Here is an 18,954-nt window from a genome sequence, read left to right as displayed (position 1 = left end):
AGCACCCTGATAGTGTTGCTGTTCAGTTGCCCCCACTTGAGGTTGTCTCGGAAGAGATAGTGGAATAGCTTGTCATTTCCTTCTCCAGCTCATTTGACAGATGAAGAAGCTGAGGCAAACAAGTGAAGTGACTTGCTCAAGGCCGTACTGCTACTAAGAGTCTGAGGCTGGATTTGAACTCAGGGGGTTGAGTCTTTCCAACTCCAGGCCCTATGACGCCCCCTGGCTACCTCCCTGAGAGCAGGGACACATGGCAGGTTTAGCAGGCAGCAGAGGATAGAGCGCAGACCTGGAGTCAGGAAGATCTGAGCTCAAATCCAGCCACTGGGTGAGCCTGGGTCAGTCACTCTTCCCTGCTTGCCTCAGTTTCCTCCATTGTAAAAGAGGATAACACATCTCACCCAGATGTTTGTCAATCACTTGGCCCATAGTAAACACTGCATAAATGCTAACTGTGATGCTGTTGTTATATGTGCCAAGGGTAGGGGCACACAAAGTGGCCAAAGGTAGCACCAGCCCTCAAGGAGCTTACAGTCCAATGGGCCAGCCCTCTAAAGATGGGTCAGAGAACAGAGGGTGTCTCTTCACTTAGAGTTCCTAGAATGTATTTACTCTGAAGGTGTCATTAAGAATTCTTAGTGAAGGGGCAGCCAGGTGGCATAGTGGATAGAACACTGACCTTGGAGTCAGAAGGATCTGAGCTCAGATCAGCCTCCAACACTAATTACCTAGCTGTGTGACCTTGGGCAAGCCACTTTACCCCACTGCCTTGCAAAAAAAAGAAGAGGAGTGGCTAGGGTGGCGCAGTGGATAGAGCACCAGCCCTGGAGTCAGGAGGACCTGAGTCCAAATCTGGCCTCAGACACTTAATAATTACCTAGTTGTGTGGCCTTGGGCAAGTCACTTAACCCCATTGCCTCGCAAAAACAAACAAACAAACAAACAAACCCTAAAAACAAAAAGAAGAAGAAGAAGAAGAAAAAGAATTAGTGCAAACCCCTTGGACCATGAAAGAAATATCTGGGAACCATTGCCCTACCCCAGGAGCCTGGGGTCTGGTGCTATCACGTATGTGTGGGACTTGAGTAGGAGCTTTCTAGGGTGGATTAATTAAATGTTTGCTCAAAGACGGGGCGAACGAGGTTATTACGGAGAATAATCTGGTGGCTTTTTCCTTCCACAGCTGAAAGCCAAACTGGAGGCTGTCTCAGAGGCCAGAACCAGCAGGCTCCTGTGGACAGGGCTGGCCCTGCTGTCCACCCAGGGGGGGATCCTGGCCTGGCTGACATGGTGGGTGTACTCCTGGGACATCATGGAGCCGGTCACCTACTTCCTCACTTTTGGCAGCTCCATGGCCTTCTTTGCTTACTTCCTCCTCACGCGACAGGTACGTGCCTGGACTCTTCATCTGCCTCTCCTGGACTGCTAACCTTACTCCACTGGGTGGATCGGCTTCTTCAGGTTTGTTCCTCATCCTTCCATGGCAGCACAGTGGAAGCAGAGGACAAGTGGGTCCAGGAGTCTGGCCCTAGACAGTTACTAGCTGTGTGACCCTGGGTGGGTCACTTTACCACCCCTGCCTTGGTTTCCCCATCTGTAAAATGAGGATAATGACGGCGCTCACTCCAGGTTGTTGTGAGGAGTGAGTGAGACATTTGTGAAACCCTCTATAAATCCCAGATAATAGTGGTAGTTGTGATGGTGGCAGCCACAATTCCCTGAGCTAAGGGACTGCATCCATGTAGGCAGAGAGCCCCCGCTGTGTCATAGAGGCCAAGGTCACCAATTCTTTCCTCTTTGCATCATTTGACAATACAATTGAAGGGGTCTAGAGCACTGTGTCTGGTGTCTCAAGAACTGGGTTCAAATCCTGCTGTCTGCCACTTACATTCTGAGTATCTTAGAGAACTCTGTTAATCCCTTTGGACCTTAGTCTCCTCACTCATAAAATGAGGGGCTTGGCCTTGATGATCTCAGCCTGCTCTTCTGGTCATAATGAGGATGGTTGGCTAGAATCTTGGAAAGTAGCTGACAGGGTCACAGGGATCTGCCATGAAGCCAAGGATTATATCCTCCTGTTACCTAGGAGAACTTTGGGATTTCACCAAAGGAGGGAACTTCTACATGAGATTTAGAGGGGCCCCAGGTGGTAAAGGGGAAGGGACTTTCCCTGGGTTGTCACACAGCTGAGAAGTTTCAGAGGCAGAATTCAAACCCAGATCCTCCTGGCTCCCAAGGCTATCTGGTAATCCAGGTTTGCTGTACAAGCTTAAAAGTGCCGTATCCATTACAAATCACTGATTATTGTCTCTAACTTTGGTTATCAAATTTATTAAGCTAAATATTGGAGTCAAAAGTATATTAAAATATTTGGGGGATTTTTTTCTTTATTAGGATTATTCCTACTCACTTATTAAGAACAGACAATTCCTCTACTTTTTCCACAAAAAATTGAAGAAGAAGAATTTTGATGTGCAGCATTATAACAAGTTAAAAGAAGATCTTGAAGAGGTATCTCGAAAGTTCCAGGTTTCTCTAGCTCCCTTCTCAGGGCCACATTTGTCTTTGGGGTGACTTGGCTTTCCACTCAGGAAATTCCTCCCAGATAAAGCCGGGTTGTTTTTCCCCATTTTATTTTATTTTTTTTAGGGTTTTTTTTAATTTTTTATTTGCAAGGCAATGGGGTTAAATGGCTTGCCCAAGGCCACACAGCTAGGTAATTATTGTGTCTGAGGCTGGATTTGAACTCAGGTACTCCTGACTGCAGGGCCAGCTGCCCCTTTTTTTCCCCATTTTAAAAAGATGAATGTAGCAATATGAAATGGGACTCCAAGCCAGGTTCAAGGTGTTTGTCCTAAATTTTACTTTGTTTTATAGTCTTCATGTGGACAGCTCACATTTATATAATGCTTTAGACTTCACAGTGTTTCCTTATTAGGGTTCTATGGTTGTAGACCCCCTATAATCTCTCATCGAGGATGTCAGCCACCCATGGTTTGCCCATCCCATTCTGTATTACACAGACATAAGGACTACCACCAACCAACTTTATTCACAGGACCCTAGAGACAACAGTTATATAAGATGTGCTCCCCCTACTCACCGCTAGAGGTCTTGAGCTCTCACTGGGGGGCTCCATTTATACAAACCATCCCCTCAGGGATGACCACCACTAGACCACAACTCTATTTAACAATAGAGCAAAAACAATAATAACAATTATAACATCACAGGTTATATCAGTATATCAATAGGCAATCTAGACCCAATCATGCTTTACTTACCAGGGTAGTGTCTGAGGGAAGACCTAAATAAGGAAACCCCCTCTGTTCCAGGGCCTCCCAGCTGTGGTCTTGACGTCTTCAGTCCTTTTAGACAATGCAGGAAGGGTCTTCTCCACCAGCTGCTCTTATCTCAAGGTCATGGAGTGCTGACCGTCCCCTTCAGAGGGTGTTGAGGAAGGGTAGCTATGCTGTCATGTTGACCAGCTGAGGACTCCCAAGCTCATCAAACTGGCTCTTTAAAATTGAGAGTTGGAACAAAAAGTAAAGACCAGGATCATGTATATTTGTTTAAACAAATGCATCCTAGTCTTCCAAGGGGGGGGGGGGGTTGTTCTTCCTGCTAGGTGGTCAGATGGTTTTATAAACCAGCACAGGGTGACCAAGGGGTACCAGAGGTGTGACCTCCACCCAGGCCCTCCAGACTTAGGGTGGCCTTCAGGACTAATGTTAAACCTACAAGAACAATAGTTTTCAAGTCAGATAAATAAACACTGACCAAGCATGTGCCGCCTGTGGGTATTTTCAGGATAATAAACAAAGGAAGGAAATGGTAGCCCTGAAAGCCCCCCAGGATAGTAGGTCCCTGGCTTAATGGCAGCAAAACCCCTGATGCCAATTACACTGAATTCTGGATAGACTGGACTCAGATTAAAGCAGTCAAAAAAAAGTATGCCATGCCATTGTCCCAGGACCGGGGAATCCCTGAGCCAAGGGTCTGTTCTGTGTCCCAGCTGACCAAGGGGTTGTTTCTCACACTTTGACTCCATCCTCTTCTGTCTCTCTGTTAGGCCGAGGAGTCTCTGCAGCGACTGCGCCAGCCTCTCCGCTTGCGATTACCAATCCAGGAAATCAAAGAGAATTAATGCCTGCTCTTATTGTTTTATGAATGTTTATTAATTTGTCTTGGAAACTGGATGTATAATGATTTTCCCCTGTTACAGATTTTTGAATGTTTCGATAAGGAAGAAATAAACTTTTTTTAGTTAATGAAGTTTTTCTTGGAAAATAGAACTGTTCTGAATACTAAATCTTATAATGAAGTTTTGTTTTCTCAGTTCTAGTGAGCTGATAAGGGTCTGGGGTTACACTGGGCAGCCAGGTGGCACAGTGGATGGCATGAAGGCCTGGAGGCAGGAAGACCCCTCTTCCTGAGTTCAAACCCAGCCTCAGATGACCCTGGGTGAGTCACTTCTCCTTGTTTGCCTCAGTTTCCTCATCCATCAAATGAGCTGGAAAAGGAAATGGCTCTTCAGCATCTCTGCCAAGAAAACCCCAAACGGAGTCTTGGAAAGTTCCAGTGGAAGACTTGGGCAGGGCTGAAAAACAAGTGAACTGGTATTATTCAGGAGTCTAGTGATCCAGGATCTGGGCCAGGGACTTCAGAGGGCATTCTAGAATAACTCCCTCAGTTTCCAGAGAAGGGAAGAGACCCAGAGATAGGTGACTTGCCCAAGGTCCCTTCACAGTTAACTTGCTTGGACAATGTCATTAAGTACAAACTTACAAACCTGCCTTCCCAGGTCTACAATAACACGGAGATGCTTTTCTCTGTGCAGACATCAAGGGCATTCTTGACAAAAGGTCTGAGGAGAACGTAGGTAGTAAATGATATGCTGTCAGCATCCTATATGTTTTTAGTCAAGTGTATGACTGGAAAGTAAAAAAGAAATACATACAAGGCTCCCCCACCTCCTCCCTACCCATCAGTCTTTACTGTCGTTGGACTATTTCACAAAATGGATTTGGCCAAACAGAAACATCTCCTACAATTATTTTTAGGTTTTTTTTTTTTTGCAAGGCAAACAGGGTTAAGTGGCTTGCCCAAGGCCACACAGCTAGGTAATTATTAAGTGTCTGAGACCAGATTTGAACCTAGGTACTCCTGACTCCATGGCCGGTGCTTTATCCACTGTGCCACCTAGCTGCCCCTCCTACAGTTCTTTATCTTTAATTTTTATTTATTTAAGGCATTGGGGTTAAGTGACTTGCCCAAGATCACACAGCTAGGCAATTATTAAGTATCTGAGTTCAAATTTGAACTCAGGTCTTCCTGACTCCAGGTCCAGTGCTCTATCCACTATGCCACCTAGCTGCCCCTCCCCAAAGGTTCTGGAATCCATGAAGTAATTTGTTTTTAAAAATTCATGTTGATTATTGTATTTCAACATAAATGGTTTGCTTTGCTTTTTTACTTCATTTTTATATATTTTTATGTATTAATATATATTTGATACAATTTTATATATTAAAACATTATTATTCTGAGGAGTCTTTAGGCTTCATCAGACTCTCAATAGGGTGCATAATACAAAAATAGCTCAGGCTTACAGACTTCTCCTCCAAGAGAGTATCTACCACAGAAATGTTGAAACCAGAGAAGATTCCCTTAAAAAGCATTGATTTTGTTCAGCAATCAGCTTGATTTTAGGTTCCCGTGGTCCCACTATTTTAATTTTATTGGAAAGGCATAAGATACCAGGGCCTTCCACTGTCCTGGAAGCAGTACAGAGGCAGAAGAGACTAGCCTGGGAATTGGACAGAGGGGCAGCTGCACTGCAGTCACAGCCTCTCTCTTCCCGAGTCCTCAAAGTCTGGATGACCAGTGAGGATGCAGTGAATGACCTTGACAGTTGTGATGGTGCCCACTGTGCTGTCTTCCAGTCACCAAGGAAAGTCTTCATACACTGGGGGAACATTCCCCCAAATTTATGATAGGTCTGAGGCCCATCAGTTACTCTACCTGGTTTACTGGGCTGTGACTGCCGGGCACCTACAGCTTCCTGAGCCACAGGTGAGCCAAGTGGACATCAAAGGTGGATGATGCCCTGAAAATGGCTCAGCAAGCCCTCACACCAGAGGTGTGCCCTAGGGCCCTCTAACCTCATTAAATGTTGAGGGCCTCTGTGTACCCCACTGTAAAAGACATTGTGCTAATTCCATCTAGCTCTGAAACCTGGGAAGCCTCCTAATTGAGATTCATAATCACTCAAATTTAGCCTAACAACTAACACATGAAAAGGCCCAGTGAGGGAAGAATGTCTACCTATTAGACATGGTCATGCAAAAAGACTAGTCTGTGAGTACCTATATCCTAGGTGGCTGCTGCCTAAGATGGATGATGAACCAGGTTTGAAACTAGTAAGAGTGTAACTAGTTTGAGGGTAATTAAGAAGTTTTAACAAACCCCAAACATGCATGTTATAAACACTAATATACTTCAGTGTTGCTCTATGTGATGGTCAACAAAAGAAAAAAAGTCATGAATTAAAGGTACCAGTGATCTAAATGCAATGGAAAGACATACGGTGGGCACAGGGGGGCCACAGCCTAGTACCAACTCAGAACTGGTTAAAGCTACCTCCACCTCTTGGAATCTCAAATCTCCTTCAAAGCATGGTTGAAGTCATCCAACAGGATGCTCCAACCACTGCCTCTCTCCCCTTGATGAAATCACTATGCATGTTTTTTATTTGAGAAGGGGAGGGACAATTTCATTTTTGTCTCTATCTCCAGTGCCTAGTATATAATACTACTCAATATAAAATTCAATATAAAACCATCTGATGATTGAAGTTCTCTCTCCATTTCTTGTTTTCTTTTTTCTTTTCTTTACACATTACTAAAATATTCTTGTTTAAGAGTAAACATAACATCCCCTCCCCCACAAAAATATAAAACCTCATAAAGTGAAAGAGGAAAAAAATGTGTTTCAGTCTGTGTTCTGATACCATCAGCTCTGTCTCAGGTGGATCACTTTATCGTAAGTCCATCATAGAAGTTACTTCCATATTTTACCATGGTTGCTGTTGCTGATTGTGATTCCCTCCATCTATTCCTCCCCACTACCATCTATTATATTTTCTCTCTCCTTTCACTCTGTCCCTCTTAAAAAATGTGCTGTGGAGCAGCCAAGTGGTGCAGAGGACAAAGCACAAGCCCTGGGGCCAAGAGGCCCCAAGCCTACATCCCACCCCAGAGACCCAGCAACGGCCTGGCCCTGTGGTCCTGGACAGGCCATCCAATCCCACCACCTTGCAAAAAAGTAAAAAAGAAAATGTGTTATAACTATCCTCTCCTATGATCTACCCTCTCCTCTATCACATGCCCCCCCTCCCCCTGTCTCCCTTCTCTCCCTTTTCTTCTAGATGTCTGTACACTATTGAATATGTATGCTGTTTCCTCTTTCAGCCATTTCTGATGAGAATGAAGGATCCCTCATTCCCCCTCACCTTCTCCCCTTCCAAATAATTGAAAATGCTACATGAAATATATCAGCCTATTCCACCTCTCCTTTCTCTTTCTCCCAGTACATTTCCCTTTCACCCATTGACCCCATTTTTACCATATATTTTCAAATTCAGCCCTCTCCTCTGCTTCATCTATAAAAGCTCCTTCTACCTACTCTATTAAATGAGAAGGTTCGTATGAGTATTATCAGTATCATTTTTCTATACAGGAATACATGCAGGTCATCATCATTAAGTCCCTCATATTTTACCCTTCTCATCCACCCTCTCTAAGCTTCACCTGAGTCCTGTACTTGAAGATCAAACTTTCTGTTCAGCTCTGGTTGTTTCAGCAGGAACATTTGAAAATCCTGTTTCACTGAAAGTCCATCTTTTCCTCTGGAAGAGGATGCTGGGTTTTACTGGGTAGTTGATTCTCAGTTGCATTCCAAGCTCTTTTGCTTTCTGGAATATTATATTCCAAGCCCTTAATGTAAATGGTGCTATCCTGGATAATCCTGACTGCAGCTCCACAATATCTGAATTGTGTTCTTCTGGCTGATTGTAATATATATTCTCTTTGACTTGGGAGTTCTGGAACTTAGTTATAATACTGCTGGAGGTTGCTTTTTTTTTTGGAGCTCTTAACAGGGGAGATGAATGGATTCTTTCACTTGCTATTTTACCCTCTACTTCTAGGATATCAGGATAATTCTTTAATTAAAATGCTTTAAAATTCTTTAAAAATGAAGTCAAAGCTCTTTTCCTGATCATGACTTTCAGGTAGCCCAACAATTTTTTTTTTTCTAGGATTTTGCAAGGCAATGGGGTTAAGTGGCTTGCCTAAGGCCACACAACTATTTAATTATTAAGCATCTGAGGTTGGATTTGAACTCAGATACTCCTGACTCCAGGGAGGGTATCCTATCCACTGCACCACCTAGCCACCCCTCCACTGCACCACCTAGCCACCCCAGTCCAATAATTTTTATTTATTTATTTTATTTTTTGCAAGGCAAATGGGGTTAAGTGGCTTGCCCAAGGCCACACAGCTAGGTAATTATTAAGTGTCTGAGACCAGATTTGAACCCAGGTACTCCTGACTCCAGGGCTGATACTTTATCCATTACACCACCTAGCAGCTCCCCCAGCCCAATAATTTTTAAATTATCTTTCCTAGATCTGTTTTCCAGATCAGTTGTTTTTCAATAAAATATTTCACATTTTCTTCTAATTTTTCATTCTTTAGGTGTTGAATTTTTGTGTCTTGATTTTACCTCCATTCTACATCTGAAGGATTTGTTTTCCTCAGAGAGCTTTCTTATCTTTTTCCATCTGGCCAAATGCTTTTTAAAGCATTCTTCTCCTCATTAACTTTTTGAACTGTTTTATCTATTTGACCTAAGCTGGGTTTTAAGATGTTATTTTCTTCAGCATTTTCTTTTTTGGATCTCCTTGACTAAGCTGCTCACTTCGTTTTCATGTTTTTCCTGCATCTCTCTCATTTCTTTTCCCAATTTTTCTTCTATCTCCTTTACTTGATTTTCAAAATCTTTTGAGCTCTGTCATAGCCTGAGCCCAACTTCTATATTTCTTGCAGTCTTTAGATGCAGAAGCTTGGACTTTCTCATCTTCTGATTTTGTGTTTTGGTCCTCCATGGGACCAAAAAAATTGACTATGGTCAGGTTCCTTTTATTCTGTTTATTCATTTCCCTGGTTTTGGGTGCTTCCTGAACTTTTGAGTGTTATTGGGATACCCCACCTTCAGGTACCTCAGGATGTGAGGTTCTGACTGTTCTCTTGGTCTGTTGAATGACCACAAGCTCATCCCTCTGCCATGGGGCTGTGGGGTGTCCCTGCTCTGTGGGGGGCCTAGACTGCAACCAGGGTCTGAATGTGGTCAAAGCTACATAGTCTTGTCCCAGGGACAAAGGACAGACCTCAATAGTCCCACCCCCTTATCCTCCATAGGCTGAGCAATCAGCGTGAAGCTGCCAGGTGGCTCCTGCTGGGTGGATACACAGATCTGCTTCAGTTTCCTGGGAACTGGGCATGCTGAAGGCATGCTGGCCTGAGCTTCACGCTTGCTCTAGCAGAGGTTGCCCTCCTGATCTTCCAAGTTGTGCTTGGTGCTCCCTGGGTTGGCAGGTCAGGAAACTGCTTCTGCTGCCAGGAGCCGGGGTTCCCAGGGACCCAGGTGCCCTGGGGCTGTTCCCAGAAGGCTGAAGCACCATTCTGCTGCCTGTCACCCCCTCCAACAGAGCCTTCCCACTACTTTCCAGGTTACCTTGGGCTGGAGAATTGCCTCGCTGGATCTTTCTTTTTGGTTCTGTCACCCGAAAAGATTATTTAGTCATAATTTAAAAATTTTTTGAAATATTTTGGAGAGAACACCTAAGAGAAGCTGTTCTGCTTTCTTTTCAAAGAAGACCAATAGCATCCCAGGCGACGTATCTTGCCTTATATGTGAAATCAGATTTAAGCAAGGCAGCACTGAGCAGTTGGGAATTGGACAGCAGGCAAGGTGCCATCTCTCTGACTCCCTGTCCTCCTCTGCTACAAGACTAAGCCCCATGGAGGCAGCAATGGCTGTCTTTGCTCAAGGTACTGGATGCTTCCTGCACATCCAGTTGCATTTTTAGCCTCCTGTTCTTTTGACTTCAATGACCCAATCAACGAGACTTTGATAGTTCTCATTCAAGGCTGTGTGCCGAGTGCTGTGATTCAAAGGTAGAAAAGTCTTAACTTCTGAAACATCTCCAGAGGTGCTCAAAGTCTAATGGGGCAGACAAAAGGAAAACATTTATGTTCAAACAAGAGGGAAGACACTAGAAACTCTAGATATGGAAGTCATATGGAATTTTAGCGTATTAATAAATTAACTTCCAAGCAGTAGTTGGGCAAGTTTTTTTAGACTAAACTTGTGATTTCATTGTTATGAAATAATGTCTATCATTCAGAATTTTATCTCCTCTCCAACTTAGAGTCTTAGAGAACTGCCTAGCCTAGGGCTACTAAGAACTTGCAACTTGCCCTGAAAAATGGTAATACAATATTCTGCCTGTTGTAGAGACTTCAAGGAAATGGATGAGGAGAAGGCAGAACGTCTTTCCACCCACTGGAATCCACGGTCAACAAAAATAAAAGGAATCTATATAGAATTACTTATTTTTTTATTATAAAAGTATCAAATTACCACAACAGTGTGAAAAAGTGTAAACAAAATTTGGGTCCATTCATAGTCACATTTATGATAGAATAGCAGTACAGTGGTTAAAGCAAATCAGAATTGTCTAACATCTACCCAAAAGCCCAGGAAATTTTTCATCATTTGTATACCAGAAGAAGAATATTCTGGGTGTTATTAGCTCTTTGGGATGGGGATGATGGAGAGAGGTGATTCTTACTGTGCCCTCATGGAGTGGGCGGTGGGGAGGACGAACAGGAGGCATGGAAGAGGAGGTGGGAAATTAAGATTAAAAGGGGGAAGAACCAGCTTGGCTGCCAGTCACCACCCTACTGTTTCTCTAGAACAAAGACAAGACTCTCAACCATTGCGGTTGAATGAGGACAAGAATCTCACAGACCCAGGTATGTGCTTAGTGCTATCTTGAGAGCCTATCCCAGGAAATAACCAAGTGGAACAAGACTAAAAAACTAATGCTTAAATCTTCAACTATATTATAAGAAACTAAAATGAATCATCTTTATCCTCTGACAACAAGAGGTTCTCATTAACTTAATTTGAATGAAGCCACATAAAAGTACTAAATTGCTAAATCATGATTTATCTAAAAAAAATTTTAAATAAGGTCTAACCTGAAGAAAATCTTGGGAAGAAATCTTCAAAGTTTACAAATTTGTAACACTAAATGTCAAAGATTCATCTAAAATTAGCAACACATTGTTGACTATAAAAATCTGGGGGGGTGGAGGGTTGTTAAAATGATGAAAATCTCCTGCAAAAGATGCTGTATTCAATTTGTCGATAATTAAATGCTAAGTTAGAATCATATGATATCTAAAATCCCAAATTCATTACCCTAAAATATCATCATAGAAAAAAACAACATTAAAGCAATAAGTAGATATCATAGGAATGATATCAAAGTAAAAGACAGGGTCTTTAACCTGTAACAACAGAATGTAGATGAAGCTGCCTTAGACCGAATACAGGTTCAGGTGTGGACTGGACAGCAAAAGAGTTTGGTAGGGGCAGCGAGGTTGCGCAGTGGTTAGAGCACTGGCCCTGGGGTCAGGAGGACCTGAATTCAAATCCAGCCTCAGACACTTAATAATTACCTAGCTGTGTGACCTTAGACAAGTCACTTAACCCCATTGCCTTGCAAAAAGCAAAGACAAAAAAGGGTTTGGTGGGGAGAGGGCAGGAAGGAAGAGAAGACCTGGACTTTGGCATAAGGCACTTAAGTTTGGACAGGGCATGCATCCATTTATTGAATAATATATACATAAGCTAGAAAGGAGAAGAGAAGAGAAGAGGTCTTGCTGGTTATTATACACTTGTGTTATTGAGATCTCAGATATTTAAGTAAGAATGTTTTTTTAAAACAAGTTACACAACAAGCAAAAGTCCCAGAGAAGATAATATTCCCTTTAAATTAAAATGTTATTTTTGATGTAAATTTTATTGAATTTGAATTGAATGTAATCAAAATATGAAATGTGGGAAATGACTGTCTGATTTTTATTTTTCACTCTTTAAAAAAAAAGCTATAAATGAACATTAGAAAACAGACTGATGATGAAACAAACATGCCACAAGTACAAGTTAGAAGCACCTAATAATTTGGATAGGCTACCGATTCATGAAATGAGTCATTCATAAATTCTCAGGAAAGTGATTCCCTGATTTTCCCTGAGAATGTTGTCAACACACTATATTAGCTTTAAAAATGAAGATTAATAAAAGTACCAATTTTGGGTGAAACTCCATTTCCCTTTGAAAATTGTGCTATACTGAACAGTGAGATTCTGTCCCAAAATGGGCATCTGATTAAAAAATTTTAAAGGCACTGGATCCCATTTAAGATGCTAATTGTACAAAAAAGGGGGGGTGAGGTGGGAAGGAGGAGATCATGCCTCTACAATGTATATTTAAAACAATTACTCAGACTTTGGAAGGAGAAAGAGCTTTTTGGTCAGCATGGAGGCAAAACAGGGGACCTGCTTTTTCCCAATGGCTTTCGGGTCCTTGCAGAAGTCTACAGAGCGATGGGAAACTTTCCTGTTCACCAGTGTGAGAAGTTCAGTGAACTCCAGGGAGGAGCCGTACTTTCCCAGCATCTCACACAAGTCTTGAATGTACCAGGAACCATTCACTGTTTCACGGTGAGAATAATAACCTGGGAAAAAGAAACACAAAGTGGAGGCAAAGAAATGGAAATTGAGTAAATGTCCATCAACTGGGCAATGGCTGAACAAACTGGTGTATGTATGTTATGGAACACTATTGTTCTATTAGAAGCTAGGAGGGATGGAAATTCAGGGAAGCCCAGAAGGATTTGCATGAACTGGTACTGAGCGAGATGAGCAGAACCAGAAAAACACCCTAACAGCAACATGGGGGTGATGGTCAACCTTCATGGACTTGCTCATTCTATCAGTGCAACAGTCAGGCACAATTTTGGACCATCTGCGATGGAGAATACCATCTGTATCCAGAGAAAGAATTGTGGAGTTTGAACAAAGATCAAAGACTATTACCTTCAATTTTTTTTAAAAAATGTTGTCTTATATGGAACACTATTATTCTATTAGAAACCAGGAGGGGGAATTCAGGGAAGCCTGGAGGGATTTGCATGAACTGATGCTGAGTGAGATGAGCAGAACCAGAAAAACATTGTACACCCTAACAGCAATATGGGGATGATGATCAACCTTGATGGACTTGCTTATTCCATCAGTGCAACAATCAGGGACAATTTTGGGCTCTCTGCAATGGAGACTATCATCTGTATCTGGAGAAAGAATTGTGGAGTTTGAACAAAGATCAAAGACTATTACCTTCAATTTAAAAAAACAAACATTATCTTATTATGTAATTTTGCTATCTCTTATATTTTTTTTTTCCGTTAAGGATATGATTTCTCTCTCATCACATTCAACTTAGATCAGTATATACCATGGAAACAATGTAAAGACTAACAGGAAAAAAAAAGACTAACAGACTGCCTTCTGTTGGGGGTGGGGTAGGGGAAGCAAGATTAGGGGGAAAATTATAAATTTCAAAATAAATAAAATCTTTCTTCAAAAAAGTTGTCTTATGTACTACATAATTTTGCTATCTCTAATATTTTATTTCTTCCTTAAGGATATGATTTCTCTCAACACATTCAATTTTGATCAATGCATAGCATGAAAACAATGTAAAGATTATCAGAATGCCTTCTGTGTGGGGGTGCGGGGAAGGAAATAGAGGATGGGGGAGAAATTGTAAAATTCAAAAAATGATTGGTAGATACTACTATCATATATAACTGGAAAACAAAATATTTATATAATTAAAAAAGAGATAAACACAAAGTGTGTGAACTTCTGGGCCTCAAGTCGGGGGGAGGGCATAGCTAGCTTCAGAATCCAGAGGCTGGCCTTGGACCTGAGTCTGCCTGGCTTATGTTGGCTCTCTGCCCACCAGTTCTGCTGAGAGATGCAGAGGGAGGCAGTGGTTAGCTTTGTCCTGCCTGCAGGGGCCACCAATCCAGGATCCATGGATATTACTGGATCTGCATTTTTATCACCATCATGACCAGGCTTCCACTGAAATGCCACTTTATTTTATGCACTGAAAACAAGCGACTGAAAAGGCATCCAGGGGTTTCACCAGACCTCCAAAGGGGTCTAGGGCACACTGGCTTCTGAACCAAGGGACCAAAGAGAAGTACTGCTACCTTGGGCAGCCAACCACAAGAGGCCATGGGGCTGAGGCCAGCAAGCAGGCCATTACCAGTAACCAGATAAAAGCAGGTAACCAGGTGCAGGGACCAAGCCAGTCAAGGAGCCTCTCTCCCCTCCAACAGGTTTTCTAGCAAAGATTACCAACTGCTCATTTTAAGAGTATAGTCTATAGATAGATAGATAGATAGATAGATAGATAGACAGACAGACAGATAGACAGATATACACATATATGCACCTGAGGGATGACTACTATTTGGATCCTCAAAGAAGGTATTTAATATTTAAAAGTTTATTTTTTTATTAATTTAAACCTATGATATAACAGATAAACATACATGTTAAATATACATATGTCAATATAATATTACATATATATGTAAAACATTATGTATTTATATAATAGAGATCTCAAACTGATTTCACATGTGATTTTCTAGACTATGCTTTAGTCTCATTCTGTGCCAAATTCTATATCTTTTATTTATCAATTCTCTCAAGGAGTGATGATTGTCTATTGGATTACTAGCTATCCTGGGAGGGGAGGGAGAACACTTTACAAAAATGAGTGTTAACCATTATCTTTACATATAATTGGGAAAATAATTTAAAACTTAAAAAAAAGAGAGATATAAAGAAGTATAGTGGGATGCCTATAATTAGGAGGGATCCAAGTACTCAGTCGCAGCAGCAGGAGCTGCCTTGGGAGGTGGGAAGGAGGCTGCCCTTCAGCAGCTGGCCAGTTGGGCAGGTGTCCATTCCAGGCCCATCCTCAAACCCTGTCATTCAGAACCCAGCAGTCATCATGGCATGATGCTGGGGGGGGGAGGAGGACTTCAGGAGAGTGCTCACTAATGAATTAAATTAACCAACTAGTTTAATTAGAGACTAAGATTTCCTATCGGTTCTATGAGGCTCCAGCAACAAACCATCCTCATACCCCACAACTCCAGAGGAAGGCCCAAGCAGACCCCCAAGGCCCCAAGAAATGGGGGACAAACCTTCTGCCACGGAGTAACACATGAGGAAGTCAGCCCCAGCAGGGAGAGTGTGAACAGACGCAGCGTCCACTTCCGTCTTGTTGATGTCCGCCGAGTCAGGCTGACAATCCACCACGTCCAAAGGAATGACTGGGACATCATGCTGGTCACCCCGACATGCCTAAGAGCATCAGGGGAAGTCAGATCAGGTTTCCTCCCCACCAAACCTTTTAATTTAACAATTAATTTATAGTTACTAAATTGTTTGTTATTAAATGTTAAACAATCACTCAAAGTCCCTCTGAGGTACCTGCCTAGATTGTCAAGGAGTCTTTTCCATCAGAATTTCAATCTAACAAATTCAAAATAAGGAAAAGAGATGCCAAATCTAAGTAAATAAAGCTGAATCCAAAGTTAAGAAGGCACCCCTCCACCCAGGGCCATGCTGGGACCCTTGGGACAGACCTGTAGCAGACTGTTTTAGTCTTTTACCTTGGAGAGGCTCCAAATCTGGGTTTGCTTTATTATTATTATTTTGTTAACTGATAGTGATGAAGAAATATCTTAATACTGCAGATCAAATTTTAAAGTGTGTTTTTCTTCTCCCTGGAGAGATGGTTGTTAAATATTTATGAGCATCCCCTTACATATGCCCCACACTGGCTAGAAAGCTACAAGCAGTCAGGTACTTTCAATATTCTAGAATATGGATTCAACTATCACAGGGCAGCCAGATGGTGCAAGAGATGCAGCATTGGGCTTGGAATTGGGAAGACTCCTCCTCCTGAGTTCAAATCCAGCCTCAGACACTTACTGGCTCTGTGATCCTATCTAACCTGTCTGCCTCAGTTTCTTCATGTGTTAAACAACTCCGGTATCTCTGCCAAGGTGACCCCAATGAGGTTATGATGCACCTCAGACAACCCCACCCTAGACAGCCCCCCAGCTTGGGTGAGAGAGGTTGCTGGGTCCCCCAGGATCATGACCACGGCTCTTCTCACCACCACCACCCTTTAAAAACAGCACTAGCCCCACTGAGGAGCTCCAAGTAGGACCAAGGGAGGGGATGGGGAGTGGTAAAAGACACGGGTGGGGGGCTGCTGGGGAACAAGGGGTAACGAGGCTAAGCAGAGCCGGACTCTGGATGGATGGGTTCCCCATTATCAGTCTGTTCATTACAAAATTATCTGAGGATTAAAGGGCAGAATGCCCAAGAAAACTTGAATTCAGAAGAACACAAGAGTAAAAAGCAAGTCCAAGAGAGGGTCTGAAATAATCCTGGTTCTCAAACAGATAGCAATAAGACAAAAAGACAATAATTTTTCCAAAGGGGCAAAACACAATAAGAGTGACATCACTAAGTATGTATTACATGACTTCACATGTTCTTTTTTATTTTCGTTTTTTAATTTTTTTTAATTAGCATTTAGTTTAAAGTTTTGAGTTCCAAATTCCCTCTCTGGCCTCTGACCACCCATTCATTGTACATCTTGCAGGATCCCCAGACATCACAAAATAACAGCAATGATAGCTTTGAAGAGAAATATAACTTTCCTAAGAAGTGTTGGAAGTTAGGTCAGAACTCTAAGCTCTAATAGCAGAATTAAGAAAGATAAATATCAAAGCAGATACCCTAGATCAGAATAAAATGGAGGATCTCCCCAAAAAAGCAGGAGCTCTGTGAAAAAGAACAGATTTGGAAGTCAAAAATATGAAAACAGAAGAAAAATTGGCAAAAGAGAAGGGATGGTTAAGTTTGAAAGACAGGTCTATGCAGTTAAAACAAATAACTCTGAAGACAGAACATGTAGATAATTTAAAGACCCTGGGTCTCCCCCCAAAAAACCAAGATAATTCTCTTGCATTGCATTAAATTATTACTGAATTAGAACTGAATAATTATCTTGAATTGACTGCAGGAAATTTCTCTCAAACACAGTCAGAATTTTCTAATACAAACAATGAAATCTTGATTGATTAAATTCAAATTGTCACCAAAGAAAACTGCCATGGGAATGACTAAATGATGTTCCATGAATATAATGAAATATGACTATCCTGTAAGAAATGAAGAAAAAGAAGAACATGATGAAATATAAGAGGAACAGATGAAAAGAGAAGTAACTAGAATCAAAGAAATAATAAACACAACTGGAATAATGTTAGTGGAAGAATTTGAATAAAATGAAATTAAAATAACCAAGTTTAAGCCCATAGAAAATGTACCTCTCTTCTTTGCAAGGTTGAGGAATGGATGATATAGAATCCTGAGGTAATGTCATTTTTGTGCTACTCAATTTGGATGGACAAATTTTTCTCCTTCCTTTTTTCTCCTTATATCTTTTTTTTTCTTTACTTATATCTTACTTTTTTTTTATCCTCTCTGGAAGCAAAAGTGATGGGGAGAGTGAAAGGAGAAATATATTACAAATGTGAGCTCCTTGAGAGTTGAAAGATTTGGGAGAGGCCGCCATTTTGCTCTGTAATTGTCATTTTTCTGCATGAAACACAGAAGCTATTACAACTGGTGGTTTCCTTCAGGCCCAAGTATCAATCAATCAATCAACCAATATTTACTAAGGACCCACCTCCTGCCAGACACTATGCCAGGGATATGAAAGGAAGCAAAAAGACATTCCCTGCCCTCAAGGAGCTTACATTCAAATATGGACTCTCCCTTCCCCTATCCTGATAGGGATCCAGTGCTATCCCCAGTAAATATATGCTGACAACTTGAGTCCCCCTCCCTACTCAATAGGCTGTTAACCAAGCAAAGAAACATAGGTCTGACTATCAGTCAAGCAGAGTGTCTTGAGGTGACCAATGCAGAATCAGCAACTCACCTAGGTGAGCTCTGGAGGACCTTGAGCCAAGCCAGGGTCATTTCATGGTCTTCAGAGCCTCCCCAAGCTCTTATTCATGGGGCTCCCAGTTATGTGGAGGGGCCCCTTCTCTTGGAGCTGATGCTCTAAGGATTGCTTATTCTTCTGATTCACTTGATGAGAGGACCCAGCTCTAACACCTGGGAGTCCTCATTCCCCGTTTTCTATGTCTACTCCATTCCACCGAGCAACCTTTCCATGTCAGACAGTTTTGACAAATCTGCATTATAATATAGTTTAAGATTACAGTACTGCTCAACATCCTTCCTTTACTTTTTTCCCTCATTAGTTCCTTTGATATTCCTGACTTTTTTTTCTTCCAAATGAGTTTTCTTCTTAATATTTTCTAACTCAGTAAAATAATTTTTTGGTAATTTAATTAGTATGGCATTGAATACACAAATTAGATAAATTGTTATTTTTATTACATTGGTCCTGCCAACCCATGAACAATGTTTTTGAATTTTTTTTCCATTTATTCAAATCTGATTTTATTTCTATAAAAAGTTTTTTTATGATTTGTTCATATAGTTCTGGGTTTGTTTTTGTAGGTGTATACTCCCCAGTATTTTAGTGTCTAGAGTTATTCTAAATGGAGAAATCTTTTAACAATTTCTTCTTGCAAGTTTTTTTTTGTGTGATGCATAGGAATGCTGATGATTTATG

General features: G+C 41.6%; 2 protein-coding genes across 8 annotated transcripts in view; one reads left to right on the top strand and one right to left on the bottom strand.

Moving 5' to 3' along the window:
• The window catches only part of MCUB (mitochondrial calcium uniporter dominant negative subunit beta), an 86,890-nt gene extending 78,415 nt beyond the window's left edge, over window positions 1–8,475 (top strand). For 2 of the 4 annotated variants that reach the window (XM_074228717.1, XM_074228718.1), the window contains 3 exons: window positions 1,184–1,387; window positions 2,395–2,511; window positions 4,073–8,473. In XM_074228717.1, the coding sequence (XP_074084818.1) occupies window positions 1,184–1,387; window positions 2,395–2,511; window positions 4,073–4,147 (396 nt within the window). In that variant the 3' untranslated portion in view covers window positions 4,148–8,473. Of the gene's footprint in view, window positions 1–1,183; window positions 1,462–2,394; window positions 2,512–4,072 lie in introns of all 4 variants that reach the window. The other 2 variants (XM_074228719.1, XM_074228720.1) reach the window with 2 other exon arrangements.
• Window positions 8,476–10,667: 2,192 nt separating this feature from the next.
• LOC141517568 (caspase-6-like) overlaps window positions 10,668–18,954 on the bottom strand; it is a 59,595-nt gene continuing 51,308 nt past the window's right edge. For all 4 annotated transcript variants that reach the window (XM_074228728.1, XM_074228724.1, XM_074228725.1 and 1 more), the window contains 2 exons: window positions 15,428–15,587; window positions 10,668–12,874 (listed from right to left, as the gene is read on the bottom strand). In XM_074228728.1, the coding sequence (XP_074084829.1) occupies window positions 12,636–12,874; window positions 15,428–15,587 (399 nt within the window). In that variant the 3' untranslated portion in view covers window positions 10,668–12,635. The remainder of the gene's footprint in view (window positions 12,875–15,427; window positions 15,588–18,954) is intronic.

This window comes from Macrotis lagotis, chromosome 3 (assembly GCF_037893015.1).
Source record: "Macrotis lagotis isolate mMagLag1 chromosome 3, bilby.v1.9.chrom.fasta, whole genome shotgun sequence".
Classification (NCBI taxonomy): domain Eukaryota; kingdom Metazoa; phylum Chordata; class Mammalia; order Peramelemorphia; family Peramelidae; genus Macrotis; species Macrotis lagotis.
The sequence above is the reverse complement of the archived record's forward strand: the minus strand, read 5'-3'. Positions and strand labels throughout refer to the sequence as shown.